This window comes from Mustela lutreola, chromosome 14 (assembly GCF_030435805.1).
Source record: "Mustela lutreola isolate mMusLut2 chromosome 14, mMusLut2.pri, whole genome shotgun sequence".
NCBI lineage: Eukaryota > Metazoa > Chordata > Mammalia > Carnivora > Mustelidae > Mustela > Mustela lutreola.
This window is the reverse complement of record NC_081303.1, coordinates 44,863,827-44,883,143: the sequence shown is the minus strand read 5'-3', so window position 1 is coordinate 44,883,143 and position 19,317 is coordinate 44,863,827. Positions and strand designations below refer to the sequence as shown.

Here is a 19,317-nt window from a genome sequence, read left to right as displayed (position 1 = left end):
AGAAGAAATTTTACATATATATATATATATATATATAAGTAATATACTCACTTCCCAAATCTGTTTCAATAATTTTATTTAAGAACAAAAACTTATGGCCATCATAGGATGCTTGTAAATCACAGTAATACTTTCTCTGAGGTAAAAAGCCTTCACAGTAAATTTCCTCCCCAGTAGATGGAGTACAATTTTCTGAAAGAAATAAGTATCATATATCAGTAAATGAATAAAATATATCACACTTTGTCTTTAGATTTCATATCTATAATAACTTAGTATCGATCAGATTGAAAGCTTTTGCAAATAGTAAATAAGTAAAAGATACTAAAAACTACCATCATAACGCATGGTTTTGCCATACTCCATTTTAAAGATAATATTAAAAAGTCTAACTGAATTTGAGAGTATCTCTAATTTTACTGATGGAATGAGCTCTCTGTTCAGAAACTGAGATTGCACCTGAGTTAACTTTTGTCCAATAAATATTTTAGATACATCATTGTTCTACCATCAGTTCATCAGTTTGTTTTTGCTTTCCTTGTACTACTTATATCATAGCCATTAATCTTCTTTATAACATGATGATTACAACCGCTATCACACTGCATCCTTTGTGTGTGTGTGTGTGTGTGTGTGTGTGTGTCTTGCCATATATGGCTTAGCAAATGGCTTTATGCCAAGGAAGGAGCTTCCATCTTAATAAATTCAAATAAAAAGGAATAAAAATTCATTAAGTCATTAATTATTAAAAATAACTGGTATCTCAACTTTGCCTCCCATATGAACACAAACCCATATTCTTAGAGGCAATTACTGCGTTTTTCCCACTTGTCTTTCATGTATGTGTTCTTGAGGTTGTCTATGAATTTTGGTGATTGAGGGCTGACCACATAAACTCTTGAATCACATGATCTTATGCTTGTTTTTATTTTAACAGTATGTGCATTTTATTTTTCTGTAACATCCTTCTCTGATGATCCCTTAGCAATACCTTGTGTATAATAGTTGCCAAGAAAATCCTTGTAAATTAATTGACTTTTACTTTTTCAAAGGTTATATTTTAGGGAAAGAGAAACCTTTTAGGAAAAGGTTATTTTTTGTGAATTTGAGTGGTATATAGAATACAATATTTTGACTCAAAAAAAAAAAAGGGAAGGGAAGGGGAGGAGGGAGAAAGAGAGTAGCAGGGAAAGGAAAGGGGGAGAAGGAAAGAAAGAAAGAAAGAAAGAAAGAAAGAAAGAAAGAAAGAGTAGGGAGGGAAGGAAGGAAGGATTAGATCTATCTAGAACAACTCTCTACCAGAAAAATACTCTAATCAAAGCTATATTCTTACCACATTGAAATCTGTATGTAATTTTATTTTTATCACAAGTGAAGTTGTTTTGTATTTTTACTTTTAAATGAAGAGAAGTATCTGCATTTTCCTCCTTTGTACAATCTTCCAAAGAAAATCTTTTTGGATCTGTCAAAAAGAAGATATAGAAATAGATGTTTAATGTTTCATAATGTGTGTCATATGCTCAATTCAAGTGACTGAAATTATATGCATGACACTGTCTTTGGCAAGTATTTAGAGTGATTTTGATGAAATCTAATAATTCAGGGGTTTGTCCATCTCCATTATTTAGCTTATTCTTTTTAATATCACACATTTTGGCAGCATTTTATTTAGAATTTACCTTACCTTTAAAAGATGGGACCCAAGCAAATGTCTAGGTGATATTGCATTTTTTGCATATTTTAACACACTCACTTCATTCCTTTTCTTAATTGTGCCAGCAATTTTTTTATTGACTCTTGATTTTTTTTTTATTAAATGATTATTACACAGAGTATGTGGGGCTCTGTCTTGGGGAATGTGTTTTATAAATTTCATTTCTGTTTCTGATTATTAATTTCAATAATTTTTCAAGAAAATCATTTTAACCTATGTATTTTTTAAGTTTTTATTTTAATTCTAGTTGGTTAATACAGTGTAATATTAGTTTCAATATAGCAATTCAACAACTCCCTACAATAACAGGTGCACTCCTTAATTCCCATCACCTATTAAATCTCCTTCCCCTGTGGTAACCATCAGTCTGTTCTCTATATTAAAAGTCTGTTTCTTGCTTTCTCTCTCTCTCTTATTTTTTCCCTTGTTTGTTTTTTTCTTAAATTCCATATGAATGAAGTTGTATAATATTTGTCTTTCTCTATTTGCTTAGCATTATACTCTCTCATATACTCTCTAGCTATATCCATATTGTTGTAAATGACATATTCAATAAAAAGTTAGTATCCAAAATATATAAAGAATTTATACAAATCAACACCCCAAAACAAATAATCCAATTGAAAAATGAACAGAAGGCATGAACAGACATTTCTCCAAAGAAGTGATGCAGATGGCCAATGGGCACATGAAAAGATGTTCATCATCACTTATCATCAGGGAAATGCAAATCAAAACTTCAATGAGATATCACCTCACACCTGTCAAAATGGCTAAAATCAACAATATGAGAAACAACAGGTGTTGGTGAGGATGTGGAGAAAAAGGACTCCTCATGAACTGTTGGAGGGAACGCAAACTTGTGTAGCCACTGTGGAAAACAATATGGCAGTTCCTCAAAAAGTTAAAAATAGACTATTTTATGATCCAGCAATCTCACTTATGGATATTTACCCAAAGAATATAAAAGCATTAATTCAAATGGATACTCCTATGTTTAAATCAGCATTATTTACAATAGCCAATATAGGAAAGCAAACTTTAACCTACTGAAATGTTAACAAATCAATACTTTTGAATTATTATATGATGTGAGAGAGTCAACAAATGTACAGCTCCTAAATCTCTTTTCCAAAACATATTCTATTAAGATACGCTTTACAGGGGTGGGCTTGATACCCTGGTCCCTTCTCTCCTGCAGGAGCTGAGCTGGCAAAACTGGCTTGGTCACCTTAACATGATCACAACTCTCCTTCTTGTGTGTGAAAGTATCCTTGTTTTTTTCCACAGCCATCAAATCCTTGACTCTGTGTTTTCACCCTATATACTCCAGACTCACCTGTATTCATTTAGTAGGATATGTAGGTGCACATATATACTTAATGACTTGAATTAAGTGTGTGTTGGGGGAGAAAGCTTGTGGATAATCGATTATCCACAGTGGGATAAATAATACTTAATCTACATAAAACACTGCGTAGAAGAAGTGTAGGGAGGAGAAAAGAATTAAGAAGGCTTATAGGAGAGCAGAAAGCTCATCCACTTGCCTCCTGCAGACTTCCTGTCCCTCATCATTGCTGAGGATTACCTGACAGATTCCTGCAACCACTAGAATGCAAGACACGTGGAATTGTACAGTTTTGTAAATATACAAATAGAAACCAATTTATATTTACCTGGTGGTACCTCCAGGGTTAAAATTTTATTTGGACCAACACACGATTCGTGACTTATAGTAAAACTTGCATGTGAACATTCTGTTAGGTTATAGATCATATTGTTTTCACATGTGACATTCTCACAACTCACTGAATCATTATTAGCATTTAGTTGTGCTTCAAATGACTTATTTTCTTTATAATGATATTCCACAGAGATATTTTTATACTTTTCATCTGAAAGAAAATGAAAGAGAGGATTACCTTTTTTAAAAAGAATTTCAGAAAAAATAAACTTACAGCAAATGTGAACACTTTAGTAGAGATTTTCAAAAATATGAAAATCTAACAAAATATGCCCAGGAACATGAAGAAGAGAAGAAACATATCAGGTGTGTCCATAATTAATTTTCAAAATTTCCTTTATATCCTATCAAGGACCTCAGCTTTTAAGTTTATCCTAGAAGGATTAACAGATTAATGTCTGTCTTCCTGACTGAACTGTATATTCTATGGCAGTAACGGCCAGTTTACTTTGCGCATCAACCTAAATCCAAGTTGTTGCATAAAAGCTGTCATTAGTAGGGGCTTATTTGTTTGAATTGCTTGTTGAATTGATGCACAAATGACTGAAGTATCTGACAAATGTCTTCTCCTTGCTTTATCATTTCTCTTTCCTTCTAAAATGCAGTTCTTGGTTACTTGTTTCTCCAGCGACATTAATTAATTCAGGGACCACAGGCCTCATTATTCCTTTACCTTGGTAAAATCATCAATAATAAACTCTCCTAAGGATGTCCCCTTGGTGACATGTCACATTCTCTCCTTTATTTAAACAAATTCAGTTGACTGGTAAATATATATATTTTTTCCACAAATGCTAATCTATTCATTCATTTTAATCCAATGAACATTATTAAGCCCTCAGTATCTTTAAGGCATTGTCCCAAGCCCTAGGAATATATATGATCCACTCTTAGAAGCATAGAATCCTATCATGGAGACAAGCATAGACACGAGTTGCAGAAGACATGCAAACACCTAAAATAAGATTATGCACCAAATAATACGAGAGTAGGGTGGGGGGAAATATAGGCAGAGTGCAGGGATAGGAGAGGCTCTCCAGAGGAGGTGGGTGACTCAGTTTGTGTTTTAAAATATGAGCAGGATGTAGGGAAAGAGATGGTGGGAGGGGGTGCCCTGGATGAGGGTGGAGTGGAGTTCTAAGTGTAGCTGAAGCAGAGTAGGAGGGAACACAGAGGCATTACGTAACCACTATGTGCTTAGAACACTCTAAATAGTTTCAGATTAGTTAAGGGAAGAGTGTAAGGAGGCAATAATATAGGACGAACATGAGCATAAAAAATTGCATTAATTAAGCAAACTTTTGAAGACTGATCTTTACATTAAATGTATGGGGAGCTACTGAAGGCAGAGACTTCCGCAGGGAGACTCACAAACATGGAGGGTGAAGCCCCCGCCACGAAAGACCTCACTGAGAAGAGGATAGGAAAATGGAGACAGGGTTGCATAAACTGTTCTCAAGCACCTGCTTTGATTGATCATGAGGTCTCCCCTGACAGGTAAGTATTCAAGCACCTGCTTTGAGCCAAAACTCTGACAAGACAGAAAGACAGAGAGGCGGAGACAAATACAGATTCTTTTTCTTCACAAGCCTGGAAGGTATTCTCCACATTTCACATGTATCATTAGCTAGTAATTCTTAATCCTGACACTCAAAACTAGGTCTGAATATAACATCAAAGCTTCTTGCTCCTGAAGGATATGGGCTCTTTTGTTCTTTTTTTTTTAAGTTAACATATAATGTATTATTTGCCCAAGGGGTACAGGTCTGTGAATCATCAGGCTTACACACTCCACAGCACTCACCATAGCACATCCCCTCCCCAGTGTCCATAGCCCAACCACCGTATCCCTCTCCTCCACCCAGCAACCTCAGTTTGTTTCCTGAGATTAAGAGTCTATTATGGTTTGTCTCCCTCCCTGGTCCTATCTTGTTTCATTTTATTCCTCCCTTCCCGCCATGAACCCCCACCCTGCCTCTCAAATTCCTCATATCAGAGAGATCAGGTGGTAATTATCTTTCTCTGATTGACTTATTTTGCTTAGCATGATACCCTTTAGTTCCATTCACGTTATTGCAAATGGCAAGATTTCATGTTTTTTGATGGCTACATAGTATTCCATTGTATATGTATACCACATCTTCTTTATCCATTCATCTGTTGATGGACATCTAGGTTCTTTCCATAGTTTGGTTTATTAAGGACACTGGCTCTTAAAATATGGAAATATTCATTGCTGGGAAGTGAGAGCCAGTAAAGTTAGCTTGCTAGTGGGTTTGGAGGCTTAGAATGAAGAAGGAAATAATTCAAGCAATATTCTAAAGTGATATATCCTCCCTCTAGATAAAAAAAAAAAAAAAAAAAAAAAACAAAAAACAAAAAACAAAAAAAAACAAAAAAAACTTACCACATGCTGGCTTAGATGTTGCAGGAACTGCAATAGAAAAAAAAAAAAGAATGTAAATTATTAAAATTTCCTTTACAGTATCTCTGCTATAGTCACTTTGGGAAAGCATGGTTTTACAATGTTTCAACTTCATATACTGTAATGTCTATATGTTAGGTTTAACAGACAGTGCAGGGTTTGTGATGCTCAGTACAATGTTTTAATCTGAAAACTTCAAGTGTTAAAAACTAATGGGCTAGTTCTATAAAACATTTCATGAAATTACCCAATGAACATGATTATGATAATTACAATATTGGTATTTTTGAACACACATTTTATTATGGTGTGGGGACATAGCTAACCATACATGCAGCCAGAACATTTAAAGATACTCATCCCTTTGATTAATCTCCAAGTAGATTTATAGAATTATAATCCCTAGATATTTCAGTTTCCACCTTTGTTTAAAAACATCAGAAAACAGACAAAGGATGCTTCATTCCCTAGTTTAATCTTTTGTTAAGTTCTTTGCACATACACTGGATCCAGAGTAATTAATAGCTCTTTTAATGAATTGAAACATATCATGGGTGAAGAATATATATTTCACTGAAGAATGAGTGGAGATGTGTTTTGTGAAAGCTGAGAGATCTCTGCTAATCTGGTCTTTGAGTTGGAAGAATTTAGGAAAGAACAGTGGGCTTGCAGGCTCTGCCATGGCCGACCCACTGACTGACGTGGCCCTTCTCTCGGCTCATTCCCTACAGGCCCCTCGCTTTGCTTCCATGCTCCATGTTACATGACTGGGGCTCTACAATCAATCCTCTGTGAACCACCCCTTGGAATGGAGAATCCCACTGATAGAATTTTTCTGTTTCCTACTAACACCTAAACCCACTCCCAGAGAAGGAAGTCCTAGTATACTTGACTATTTTTCTATGCATTTGCATAAAGTACACAACTCTTAGTGGATGTTATAATGACTTGATAGGTTATGACAGTGACATTCTGCCCCAACCTCACCAGTTGTGGCCTTGCTAAAAGAAGGGTTACAAGACTGACCGCTATTCCACAGCCCCCCTGATTAGAATACTCAATGGAACTTCTCAGAAAAAGAGAACCAAGTGTAGAGAAAATGGAAGACCCTTCTATGAGTACATCGCAGGTACATGACGGTGGTGTGACTGCGTGGTTGAGAGTAAGATTGTCACCTATTGTTGTGGGAGCAGTTGTAGGGTTAGTGCTTGTTGCAGGTGAAGTGGACGTAAGAGACACATCTGCAAGGAAATGAACAGAGAATAAAAGTTAATGAGTTTGTCATAATGAAGGACAAGGGAAAAACTCGTCAGCAAAGATACTTTCCCAACTGAATCTTTACTACAGGAGACTTCACTGAAATTAACACTTGCTCCTCTTTAAAATAAAAAAGTGAATCAAAGTGTCATCTACCCATAGCCCTTGAAGATAAACAATAGTTCAAATAATTAGAACATGACATTGAATAAGTTGAGAGAAACTATTCATTCCTTGGTGTAATTCTTACCTGATGGCCAAACTACTGCTTTCTCCTTCAATTACAGCTTCCTTATTTTAATCACTAACAATGATACCACTTACTCTTTTTTTAATATTCACTGCCTACCGGCCTTTTTTTTTTTTTTTTTTTTTTAACATACTCAGTTCTCACATCAATCCTATAAAATGAATATTATAATACCCATTTCACAGAAGGGAAAGCTGACACACAAATTATTAGTAGCATGTGCTAAAGTCATCCAGAAAGTTAAGGATTTGATCCCAGGGCTATATGACCCTAAAGTCTATTATCTTTCTTCTTTGCCATCAACGTTCCTACTATGAATAACAAAATAAAGTATGCTCCCCCACCCAAAAAAAAAGCTTACTGGCAAGTTTGTCTAATTTATTATCAATATATGAAACTCGATAAAACAGGAAACCCGTCAATAATATTTGGTATGAAGCAAAAGAGCTGCATTAAAGTTTCAAGTTTCCATCTCATTATCCATAACCTAAGACACCTCGAGCATCATGGTCAAACCTGAGGAGTTATCATTGGCGGTGGTGCTGGAGATGCGTGAAGGTAAGGCAGCAGAGCTGCTGTGTGCAGGGCTGAGGGTGGCTACTTGTGTGAAAGTTGGGTCTACATGGAAGATGCTGGTTGTGGTCCGCTCTCCTGGGGAGCCTGCAATCAGAAAGGCCATCGTCACTGTCATTTATTTCTGCCCCTCCAAGGGCAATGGCCAAACAGTCAACATACGCAGATTCTTGAAGCAAAGGCCAAGCAACAATCAGACCCTTTGCACTATGCATTCTGCAAAACTGAATGAAACGCAGCAAGCTTTGTGGCAGAGGCAAGTTTAACGTCAGGTGACTCAGAACCTGTGCAGCACTGTCATCAGAGCACAAATGTTAAAAGTGCCAGCCTTCACAACTCAGGGAAGCCAAGCGCCCTGGCTGAAGGGAGTGAGAATACAGTACAATGAGACTGCACCAAGGCGACAGAGTGGGGTGCTGGCTTGCGGGTGCAGACACCACAGGGATGGGAGTGGAGCTCTGGCTATAAAAGTCTGTGTTAAGGTTGGCAGAAGAGGAAGTGCAATCTGCCATGCCCTGAAAGCCTCACAAGGGTGCACCTCTCTGGGGAGGAATTTCTGGGTGCATGCTGAGGTCTACTTTTCTGAAATCAGAGCTGAATGGGCTTCTGCCCTGTGCACCTGCTGAGCTCAGGGTTCTTCCTTTCCAGCTGAAGATTACAATTTGACTTTCCCTATGTAGGGAAAAAGCCCTGGCCAGGAAAAATCAAAACCAAACCGGCTTAGAACCAAAGAACCAAAGAACTTTCACATTATCCTGACACCATTTCCTTTATTTTCCAAGTACATCTAAGCCAACTGGTATAGAATCAGGTGTCGCCGCTGAAGAAACAGCACAATGTATTTGGTTAGGGCTTTTCATTGTCAAGCATCTCCCGCATATGACATCTTCCTGCAGACATCACACCCAGAATTATGGCGCAAGCCATCAACATGTATGCATTGGATGCCTATTAGATGACTAGCACTCTGACAGTTGTCATGGCGGAAATAACAGGAATATTGACGAGCCTCTCTCTAAGCTTGTTTGGTTATTTCACTATCAGGCTCCCTAGGGTCCTCAGTTCAATGATAGGATATCAGCCTTGCATTTGCAGTAAGATTCACAGTGTCTGAGCAGAGTGAAACACGCACGCGTATTCTGAAAATGGTTTCGAGGCCTGCGTGCAGACACCCTCCAATTACACACTGAGGGTGTGTATGACTTCGCATCTACATCCATTAGAATTAAAAAGGCATCTTCTAAAAATTTGACTTCGGGTTCTCAGTCTTCCTAATCCATTCCCCATTTCCCCATTTCACTAAACCATCGAGGAGAATGAATGACATAAACATCACTTCTTCAGTTCTGGATCCCCAGAGAAGGGCTCCAACAGAACCAGAGAAGGGCAAGAAGATCTTTTAAAAACCAGCAAGTGTATCTTTTGCTTCCTTCCATATTCTTCCCTACTTCTCTTTCACAAGCTTGTTCTCTTCACCTTCCCTGAGTCCCTTGTCCTCCTGTTCTTCTGAAACCCCCTTCTCCTTCCCCTAAATTCCCTACCTTCCTCCTTCATGTAAAAACTACTACTCCCTTGTGTCGGTAATCTCAGTGCTGGTTTAGAAGTGGCTTTTACCATTTTATTTTAGGTTAATTAATCCCAATCAATTTTTAATTAGTGGAATTAGCCACTTGGAGAGGAAGAATTTCTTCAGGAGGGCCAATACAGTGGATTGTGTGACTATCAGCCCCCCTCAGGTCAGTCTTCTTTAATTCTTTTACAGCTCCTTCCCATCCACGACTTCTGCGTCTGCGGACTTGCTAAAAGCTCCAAATCTTTTCCTGAGGTTCTCATGGCAGCTGGAGCAGGGGGAAATGAGGCAGGGAGGCAAGGGCAGCTCTGTCCTCAGTTGTTTTAAGCTTGTGCATTGCCTCTAAGGATTTTTGTGCCAAGGGAAGGGTTCAATCCCTCAAAATAATGATCATTCTATTGGATAGGTTTGACTTCTATGTTTGATTCATACTTAGAGCAAGGCCACTTTAGCCCAGCTCTGTAGGCTGCCCCATTTCTATCTTTAACCTTCAGGACTCAGGCTCCTACAGTTTCATATGTGTCTATGTGGATTTTCATTTTTTGGGACCAAAAAAAAAAAAAAAAAAGGCACCATGAAATGACTTAGATGCTGATTTTGGAAAGACAAGGGAGGGAACATTTTGCATTGCTTTATATACAGAGATGCTAAGTTCAGAGAATCTTAATGTTTGAATGGGGAGTACAAAGCATCTACTTCTTTTTTTTCCATTTAAAAAAAAATAATTAAATTTTAGTTACAATTTCTTACTGCCCTTCATTGATGATGGAAATCATCCAGTCTTCATGATTTTGTTTATTGGTCAGGGATCTTTAAGCAATAATTCATATATATTATTCTTTATTAGCAGCAAAAAAGTTCTCACTTTGCAATGATACTTTCCCCAGATATAAAGAAACATAGAGAGTATACTAAATAACCGTTTCCTCTGGAACAGGTCTTTCTTTTATTCTTGTGAGTCTCATTCTTTATGATTTTGTCTGTATTCCAAGGAAATAGTTATGTGGCCTCACAAACTACAGTAACTATGGAAATATGAAATTCCACATTCACCAACTAGCAAGTGCTACACGTTTAACAAGTGGCTGGATTCCCACACACTGTTCTTAAACACAGGCAGTTGTCATGCTCTCTTCCTATCTGCACAAGTCTAACAGCCCCGCAAACCTGATGTGTCATTCCCGCCCAGAGCACGGATGAGTGGGGAGAGGGCAGCAGCGCTGCTGGGTGTCTGCGTGTCAGATCCGGCAGAGGACATCTGCAAGACTGCATGCGTGGGGTGGAGAGGCGGCTGTGTAACACCTAAGGTAAGAAAGTGAAATCATTTCAGTGTTTCCTCACTCTAGATGAAAAATACAAATACTAGGAGGTCATAAGTATATTTGTTTACCAAACCGTGAAATGACTCAGTCTATTAATATGTTTGTCTGCCTCTAGTCAAATTGGCCTGGCAGGAAGGTGGCACCTGTGTTCTTGATTTACATATTCCCAGAGGCTCCTTCTGGGCCATGAAGTCACAGATGACTCAGGTTTCCAGGTGGCTTTTTTTTTTTTTTTTTAAACCTCTACATCCCTATGAGCTTTGTGCACCCTCCTGCAACTTTACAAACTGAAAACTGGTATATTTCTTTGTAGGCAGAATCAATAACAAATCCCTCAATATACAATAGACAAATCATTAAAAAACAATGAACCAGACATGTAATAGACATCTAATATATGCAGTGGCCAAAAAGTATATGGAAAAATGCTCGTCAGTATGAAATTTGTTTCAATGTACAAATGTAGTATTTTAACTGTCGTGCTGGCAGAGTTGTAAAAGATTAATTAATATCTAGTACTAGAAAAGATGTGGGGAAACAGCTGCACACACATATACACACACTCTCTCACAGAATCCCATGTCCAGAGTCTGGAGGTTATAACACAGATAAAACAGTATCTTTAAGAATCGGGATTTGGAGAAATAGTATTTTCATTGTGTTTGTATGTAAAACAAATACATATATATATATATATATACTTATAGAAATAAATATATGTATTTATAGAAATACTATATGTATACATTTTAGTATTTATAAGCGTAAGTATATACTTTGTATATGCTTCTATACTGATATTTCACAACACCCATAAAATATTTTTGTAAAATTAAGCTTAATGGTTTTTTAATGATTTTGCTTCATAATGAAGTTTATTGATTTTTGAGTAATTTTGAAAATGTATGAGAACATTACAGTGTTAGGAAAATGGATCAAAGGATTTTTTTCACTACATATATCTGTAAGCCTGAATATTTTATTGTATTTCACAATAGACATCAATTACAAACAAAAATTAAATAACATATATACATTTTATCCCAGTAGATAATTAAAATATCACCTGATAGCAAGACTTTTTTCTAGGGGGCAAAGTTTATTTTTTTATTTGAAAGTGTAAGAAACCTTCCAAGCTAATTTCACCATCAGTATTATTGTGCCAAAGCAAGTTAGCATTTTAATATTACTATAATATTTTTATCATTATTCGCCCTAATCTATTCCCTTTTAAACATTTCTTCTCACATTTTGCTTCATCTGGAATGTTGTATGCATGTATTTGTGTCCAAGAAATGAAATGCGGAAACTGAAATTGAAAACTCTGCGTGACATTTACTCAGTAAAAAAGTTAGTAAAAAAGTTTAGCCTGAACTGTTCTGCCTAACCATCAACATCCTCCTCCTCACCTACTTTTTGTTAAAATTTAGGGCAATGAATTCAAATGCTTGCAATGTTTAGATAGGTCCTAGCTGCTGCTCTGCTAGGGGAACGGGGAAAATGGGAGGAAAGAATGGATGTACAGTCCTGTAATCAACATGCAGAGGCAATTTATCATTTATTTAACTGCTTATTACAGCTAATAAACTTCATCAGTATGACACTCCAAACATTATCATGTACTCCCCACCAAAGTTTTGAGAAAGTGTTAGACATACTTGTTTTCCAAACCAAGATGAATGGCCCTGTTAAGCAATTAGCTTAATCTCTAATCAGAATATGTCTACAAACCTGTTTGCCTCAGAAAATGACAATATAGTGCATTCTTTCAGAAAAGGCATGAACAACCCTCTTTGAGAGTTGATTTATGTACCAAATACACTGGCAGACCTAACGATATATAAAAAATGAACACATTACAGATTTATTGGGATTCTGAAGAGTCTCAGTGGTCTTCCCTGGCGAAAATGCCCCCAAATCACTGATATTTTGCTATGAATGTCACCACGTTACCTTAAATTCTACCATTAGGACCCACAACTTTGATTATTTTTTTTTTTAAATAATGCAAATATCCCTGGGGGAAATCCAAGTAGCAAAGCCGGATTATTAATCCTGTGTGGTTTTTTAAAAACTAAATTGTATGTCTCCAGTAATTTTGTGATATTGAGAATCTGGAGTTGAACAAAGAAAGAATTTGCTTTGGAATTCCAGCCAGGGAGAATCCCTCTCCCACACAAAGTTCCTTGTGGGGGCTTCCCCACCCCCAACCCTTTCCGACGTCTCCTCAACAGCGAGCATTCATTACTTTGGCCAGTCAATTTTTCATGAACACCTAGATGTCCCACCCTTAGCATGCCTGAATAAAATCATATACATAGATACTGCACATGTAATTTAAAGAAAAACCGTTTGGATAACTTTAGAATTCAAAAAGAAAGATTAGTTCTCCTAAACTCATTTCAGTTAACATCTCTGTGCCAACCTGTCACAGCAAGAGTATTATTATCCAAATGGCTCCAGGATCTTTCAGTTGGAGTACTGTCTGGATTAGAAGGAAGTGGGGTGGTCTCTGAGGAGTTATTTTCTCTTTCAGAGATGCTTGGGTGTGAGAATGCAGTGGTGCGGGCAGGAAAGGGGTCGCCAGAAGTCAGAGCACTGGGCTCTTCTGTTAACTTCAGTCCTATTATATTCATGGGGGAAGAAAGAAAACAAACAAAAAAATATGTGAATCATATCCTGCAACATATACTCATCTGAATTTATTAACTTCCCAGTCCATTATGGCATGTATATAAATATATAAATATATATATGTGTATATACATGCACAACATAGACAAGATCTATGGTGTGTGTATATGTGTATACACCGTGTGTGTATATATTAGTAAATACATATACATATATACATGCATATATATAAATATAGATGCATACAGAAGTGTAGATATGTAAACTTAGATATAAAACAAGTTACAGAACAGAAGCTAAAGATACAAATGGGGAAATGAAATTGAAAGCAACTTCCCTGCCTTCTTCCCTTTCCATTGCTGGATTCTCAACTGTCCAAGGCAAATGGGTTCAGAAGGACTCCAAGAAACAAACTGAGGGTTGTGCAAAGGGAGGTGGGTGGGGGGATGGGGTGACTGGGGGATGGGCACTAAGGAGAGCATGTGATGTGACGAGCACTGGGTATTATACGGACCTAATGAATCATTGAACACTATGTTAAAAACTAATGTACTGGGGCGCCTGGGTGGCTCAGTGGGTTAAGCCGCTGCCTTCGGCTCAAGGTCATGATCTCAGGGTCCTGGGATCGAGTCCCGCATCGGGCTCTCTGCTCAGCGGGGAGCCTGCTTCCTCCTCTCTCTCTCTGCCTCTCTGCCTACTTGTGATCTCTCTCTGTCAAATGAATAAAATAAAATATTTTAAAAATAAATAAAAAAAAAACTAATGTACTATATGTGTGGTAATTGAATTTAAATTAAATAAATTAAATAAAATAAGGATGGAACACACACACAAATAAAATTGATGAACAGAAATTGTAAAAAGAGAAATGTAAAGGACTTATTAATGAAGAATAGAGGAAGATAAACTCCAAAGGAGATTATTAGGAGGACAAGTGTTCCAGGAGGGGAAAAAAAAAAAATGAAAGATAAAGTCCTAGGGACAAAGTGATTATTTTTTAATAAATCAAAGTCAAAGCAGATTAAGTAAAAGGCAGGGAAACAAAAGTCTCAAACAGATATACATATGACCCAAGTCTACAAAAATGTTTTCAATTTTTGATGACATAAGACACAATTTGAGATATTGAAATAACTTTTTCCACAGTTTCAATTCACCTCAGAAGAAAAACAATGTCACAAGGCAGTGTTGAAATAGATACAGGCACAGCTGATTGAAGTATACATTTGATAAAAAAAAAAAAAAAAAAAACTTCCTGCAGGCACATCAGCACCTGTGTTAAAGGCCTTTAAATTTTTGGTGGTCTCTTACTCAGAATGTGGATTTCTTTATTAAAGAATGGGGGGAGGGGGGCTTGTGAAGAATACACCAAAGATTGTTTTAACAAAAAACACATTGTGACTTCTGGATATTGAGGTTATAGTGATGTGTTTTTTCTAAAGTATCTGTGTTTTACATGTATTCACTTTTATGAATAGCCAAATTGATGTTTTTCAATATTTAATTAACAAAAATTGAATTATATCACACAAGTATTTCAACCATTCAGTGCAACAAGAGTGGGTAAGAGAAAATAGCATGAACATGAGAAAAGGAAGAAGGGGAGAAACTGGAAATGAGTAGAAGTGATAAGAATTAAGAAGCGAAATTAAAGGATTACTGAATAGTGAATTAAGAAAATGGAAGTTGAAAGGACACACCGAAGTCCTTGCTTCATTCATTTAATGTCAAAGGTGAAGTGAAATCAGTGTTTACTAAATATAGATTAAAAACCATCTAAACCCGGGGCACCTGGGTGGCTCAGTGGGTTAAGCCTCTGCCTTCAGCTCAGGTCATGTTCCCAGGGTCCTGGGATCAACCCCCACATCGGGCTCTCTGCTCAGCGGGGAGCCAGCTTCTCCCCTCTCTCTCTGCCTGCCTCTCTGCCTACTTGTGATATATAAAAATATATATATTAAATAAATAAATAAATAAATAAATAAATAAATAAATACAATCTTTAAAAAAAAAAAAATCTAAACCCTATTGAACTTCCCCGAGGCCGTGCCCATGAAATAAGGTGGAACTCTGCTGTGGTTCAGAAATCCAAAGTGATAGTACAGTTGTTACAGTCCTTGTTTTCCAAGGAAAATTTCCAAAATCTCTAAAATTTCATGACCCAGTCACTCACAAATCAATATATTTACTAGCAAACTTTCACCCATAATACAGGCCAACACATCTAGCTATGTAATAGGCAAGTAGCTCCTTCTGGCTTCCGTGTAAAATTCTAAGTCTAACTTGACTTATTCTCTCACCTGTGCTCTTTGTTGAATAAAAGGAAGGGAGGTGGGAAGAGGAAAAGACAGCATGAAGAAAGAGCAGAAGAGAGAACAGGGAAGGGAGAGAGGGAGGAGCTTAAAATTCTGCACAATAACATTAATGCACTTTCATCATTATAGACTGAACAATTACTAATTTGTTGTTTTTAGGTTAAACTGTCTTTGGTTTGGGCAGGATTTTGATGATCTGTTCTGTTTGAAGAGAAATGTGGTGATACTTTCCCTTTATCACATTTTTTTTTAGATTTGAATTACAAAGAGAGTGAAGGGAATATCGTTCCAAATACCTAGTAAATTGTGCTAGGCTTTGTTGAAGAGTAGCATTCCTAAAGATTACACCCCATCAAGCAAATCCACTCCAAGGTCTATGAAAAAGGATGTTCAGAAAACTACCCTCCTACCTAGACGCCTTAATATGCTTGCACATGACTTAAGCTCAGTGAGCATTCCTTAATTCAATGAATAAGAATTTAATTCACAGTTAGAAAGCACACTCCAGGGGCGCCTGGGTGGCTCAGTGGGTTAAGCCGCTGCCTTTGGCTCAGGTCATAATCTCAGGGTCCTGGGATCGAGTCCCACATCGGGCTCTCTGCTCAGCAGGGAGCCTGCTTCCTCCTCTCTCTCTGCCTGCCTCTCTGCCTTATTTTCTCTCTGTCAACTTGTGATCTCTGTCTGTCAAATAAAATCTAAAAAAAAAAAAAAAAAAAAGCACACTCCAGTTGCCACTTCTATATTATCCTTCATCTTTACTTTGGAGATACTACTGGTTTCCACTGATCATTTTCTTTTTGGCAGTATTTGCAAGAAGACATTCTCATTTGCATTTGGGCTTGCTATTTTGACTTACCTGATGTCATTTGGAGGCTTGTTTTAATAGTCAGTGCAGAGATAATGGAAACTCAGTAAGATGAGTCATCTACCATTGTAAACATTCACTGCCCATTCTACCCATTCCCACTCCCTCCTGAAACAATAATCAATTTATATGATTGAAATGAACTTAATTATTTGTAAAAAGTGGAGGTGCTACAATGCCTGAGAGTAGTTGGCATAAACCAATCACGTCTACTATGCATTAAATACTTTTTTATGTATTTATAAAAATTCTCTGCTGTACTATACAATGATAATATCCTAATACTACATCTTTAAAAAAAAAAATAAGGGAGTATGTTTCTTATGAAGATTCAGGAACATTTTGTTAGTTTCCACATAGTTCTTTGTTTCCATAATTTGAAGTGAATTTTCATTTAATTTAAAAAATTCCTTTAATTACCCAATCTCGGAATATTTTGAATGAACCTAAGCAGAACTGTGCATTTTAATTATCAAAACAGAATTATCTTAGTGGCTTTACTTACCTTCTTAATGCATACTGTCAACCATATGATGAATCAGGAAATCAGTAATAAATTTTAAATAGCAATAACGTTTAAGAGATATAACTTATTTTCTCTCTTATTTTGCATGTAGTATGCGTGAATTTATTTTTAACATTTTCATTGTTTAAATTTAATTTACCTCAGGATTAGAATATTCATTAAGATTTTTTAAAATTTCTATTTATTTATTTATTTATTTATAAATTTTTCATTTTTTCAGCATAACAGTATTCATTATTTTTGCATCACACCCAGGGCTCCATGCAATCTGTGCCCTCTCCAATACCCACCACCTGGTACCCCAACCTCCCACCCCCCGCCCCTTCAAAACCCTCAGATTGTTTTTCAGAGTCCATAGTCTCTCATGGTTCACCTCCCCTTTAATTCCATTGTGACAACAGAATTTGATTATTATAAAATTTCTTACTATTCTCAAAGTGCTTCTTTTATATAAATGTATATATGTATAACATATATAATATGTTTAGAACTCTAATTTCTCAGATAACTCCTTAACCAACTTTTGAACCATGAAATTTTCTGGTCTAACTTGAATTGTTTGTAATGTTAAAATTTAAAAAGAGATTGGAGTCTGCCGTGCAATTTATTGTCAAGTTTAAGAAAAGCTATAATTTATAAACAATAACATATATACAAATACTTTCAAGTAGTTGTCAATCTTTACATCTTATAAGCAAGAATATTAAGAACAAGAAAATATCAAGAACCATTAATGATTATAACATTTATCCTTATAAAATGATTTTACTGGATAATAATAGAAAATTCTATCAAAATTAAATATATAAACTTTGAAAGAAAATAAAATAAAATAAGTAAAATGCAAATATTAATTCTTACCAGTAGAGGAACTAACGTCTCCTGAAAAAAAGGAAAAAAATTCTCTTAGAAAATTTCAAATTTCCCACATACTTATATAAATATAAGTTAGATATATATGTATATATACACGTATATGCACATATATATATATTCAACTCTATGTTAGTGAATATTCACAAAGTGGCAATTTTCATTACCCTTTTCCCCACTGAAACTACATTCCTTCTCTTAATGTCGTGTTTACGAAGCCAAAATAAACATTAAAGTTGTGCTATTAGCTTTTGAATTCTCAGATAAAATAAGAAAAATAATAGAATAAAGGGGAAGTATTAGAATTAATTTTAATTCTAAGGTCTTGCAAAAGACCTTAGACATTTACCCCCAAATCAATTCATTTATTTAGATAATGATTGTTTACTGAGTGCCTTCTAAGTGCTAGACATCAGGCCACATTCTAGGACTATAATACAACCAAGATACAGGAATTTCCTGGCCTCAGTGAGCTGAATTCAGCGTGAGATACAGATCAAATAAAAAGAAGAAGAAGAAGAAGTCGTCATACAGTGTGATAACCAATGAGACAGAATGTGTTATAGAGCCACATAGGAAGATCAGCTAATTTAGTCTTCTGGGGTTGGTGACCAGCTGGGGGAGGAGATGACAGAGAGGTTTCTTGGGTTCATTAAGCTGTGACCTAAAGAATTATGGACAGTTTTAGCTTAGTGCTAGAGGAATAAGAAACTGGGATTTGTTTTATAGGCTTTAGAAAACCTTCAGAGGAGGGTGTTTAAGGGGAGGTCTAATGGAGAAGCAATTCAATTTTTTTATTGACCTTGTTATAAAATGGAAAATAGTTTATCAGATGGCAAAGCTGGGGACAGAAACATCAGGAGACTAAAAGAAAAGTATATGAGGAAGATGATGTTTTATATGAGGAAAATGGTACCAAAAAAATGAAAGAAAGAAAGAAAGAAAGAAAATGAAAAAAATCTGTGAAACACTTTGAAAGTTGGCATCATGACTTTGTAAATGTTCTACAACTAAAGGAGGGCAGACTGAGTAAGAAGGAAAAGCATTCAGGTTGATAACTCAACAAACTAGGCAAATGCATTAGGTAGATTTTGGAAGCTTTCATTAAGCTGAAGAAGAAATAAAAGACAAAGAGGAAAATTTGGTATGCTTGTGACTTGTATGTAAAAATGTTTGGTAATGTTTGGAGGTGGAGGTTGGTAGCTCAGGATATACATCTGGACTAAGGCTACGGATTAGCATATAGATGAAT

At 36.3% G+C, this 19,317-nt stretch overlaps 1 protein-coding gene across 3 annotated transcripts in view; it reads right to left on the bottom strand.

Moving 5' to 3' along the window:
• PTPRC (protein tyrosine phosphatase receptor type C) overlaps window positions 1-18,070 on the bottom strand; it is a 69,077-nt gene extending 51,007 nt beyond the window's left edge. The window contains exons 1-8 of one of the 3 annotated variants that reach the window (XM_059146723.1): window positions 18,054-18,070; window positions 10,701-10,835; window positions 7,907-8,050; window positions 7,059-7,124; window positions 5,866-5,892; window positions 3,391-3,609; window positions 1,334-1,462; window positions 52-192 (exon numbers count right to left, since the gene is read on the bottom strand). In XM_059146723.1, coding sequence (XP_059002706.1) covers window positions 52-192; window positions 1,334-1,462; window positions 3,391-3,609; window positions 5,866-5,892; window positions 7,059-7,124; window positions 7,907-8,050; window positions 10,701-10,791 — 817 coding nt within the window. In that variant the 5' untranslated portion in view covers window positions 10,792-10,835; window positions 18,054-18,070. Of the gene's footprint in view, window positions 1-51; window positions 193-1,333; window positions 1,463-3,390; window positions 3,610-5,865; window positions 5,893-7,058; window positions 7,125-7,906; window positions 8,051-10,700; window positions 10,836-13,280; window positions 13,562-18,053 lie in introns of those variants that run through there. The other 2 variants (XM_059146720.1, XM_059146721.1) reach the window with 2 other exon arrangements.
• Between the last annotated feature and the right edge of the window lie 1,247 nt (window positions 18,071-19,317).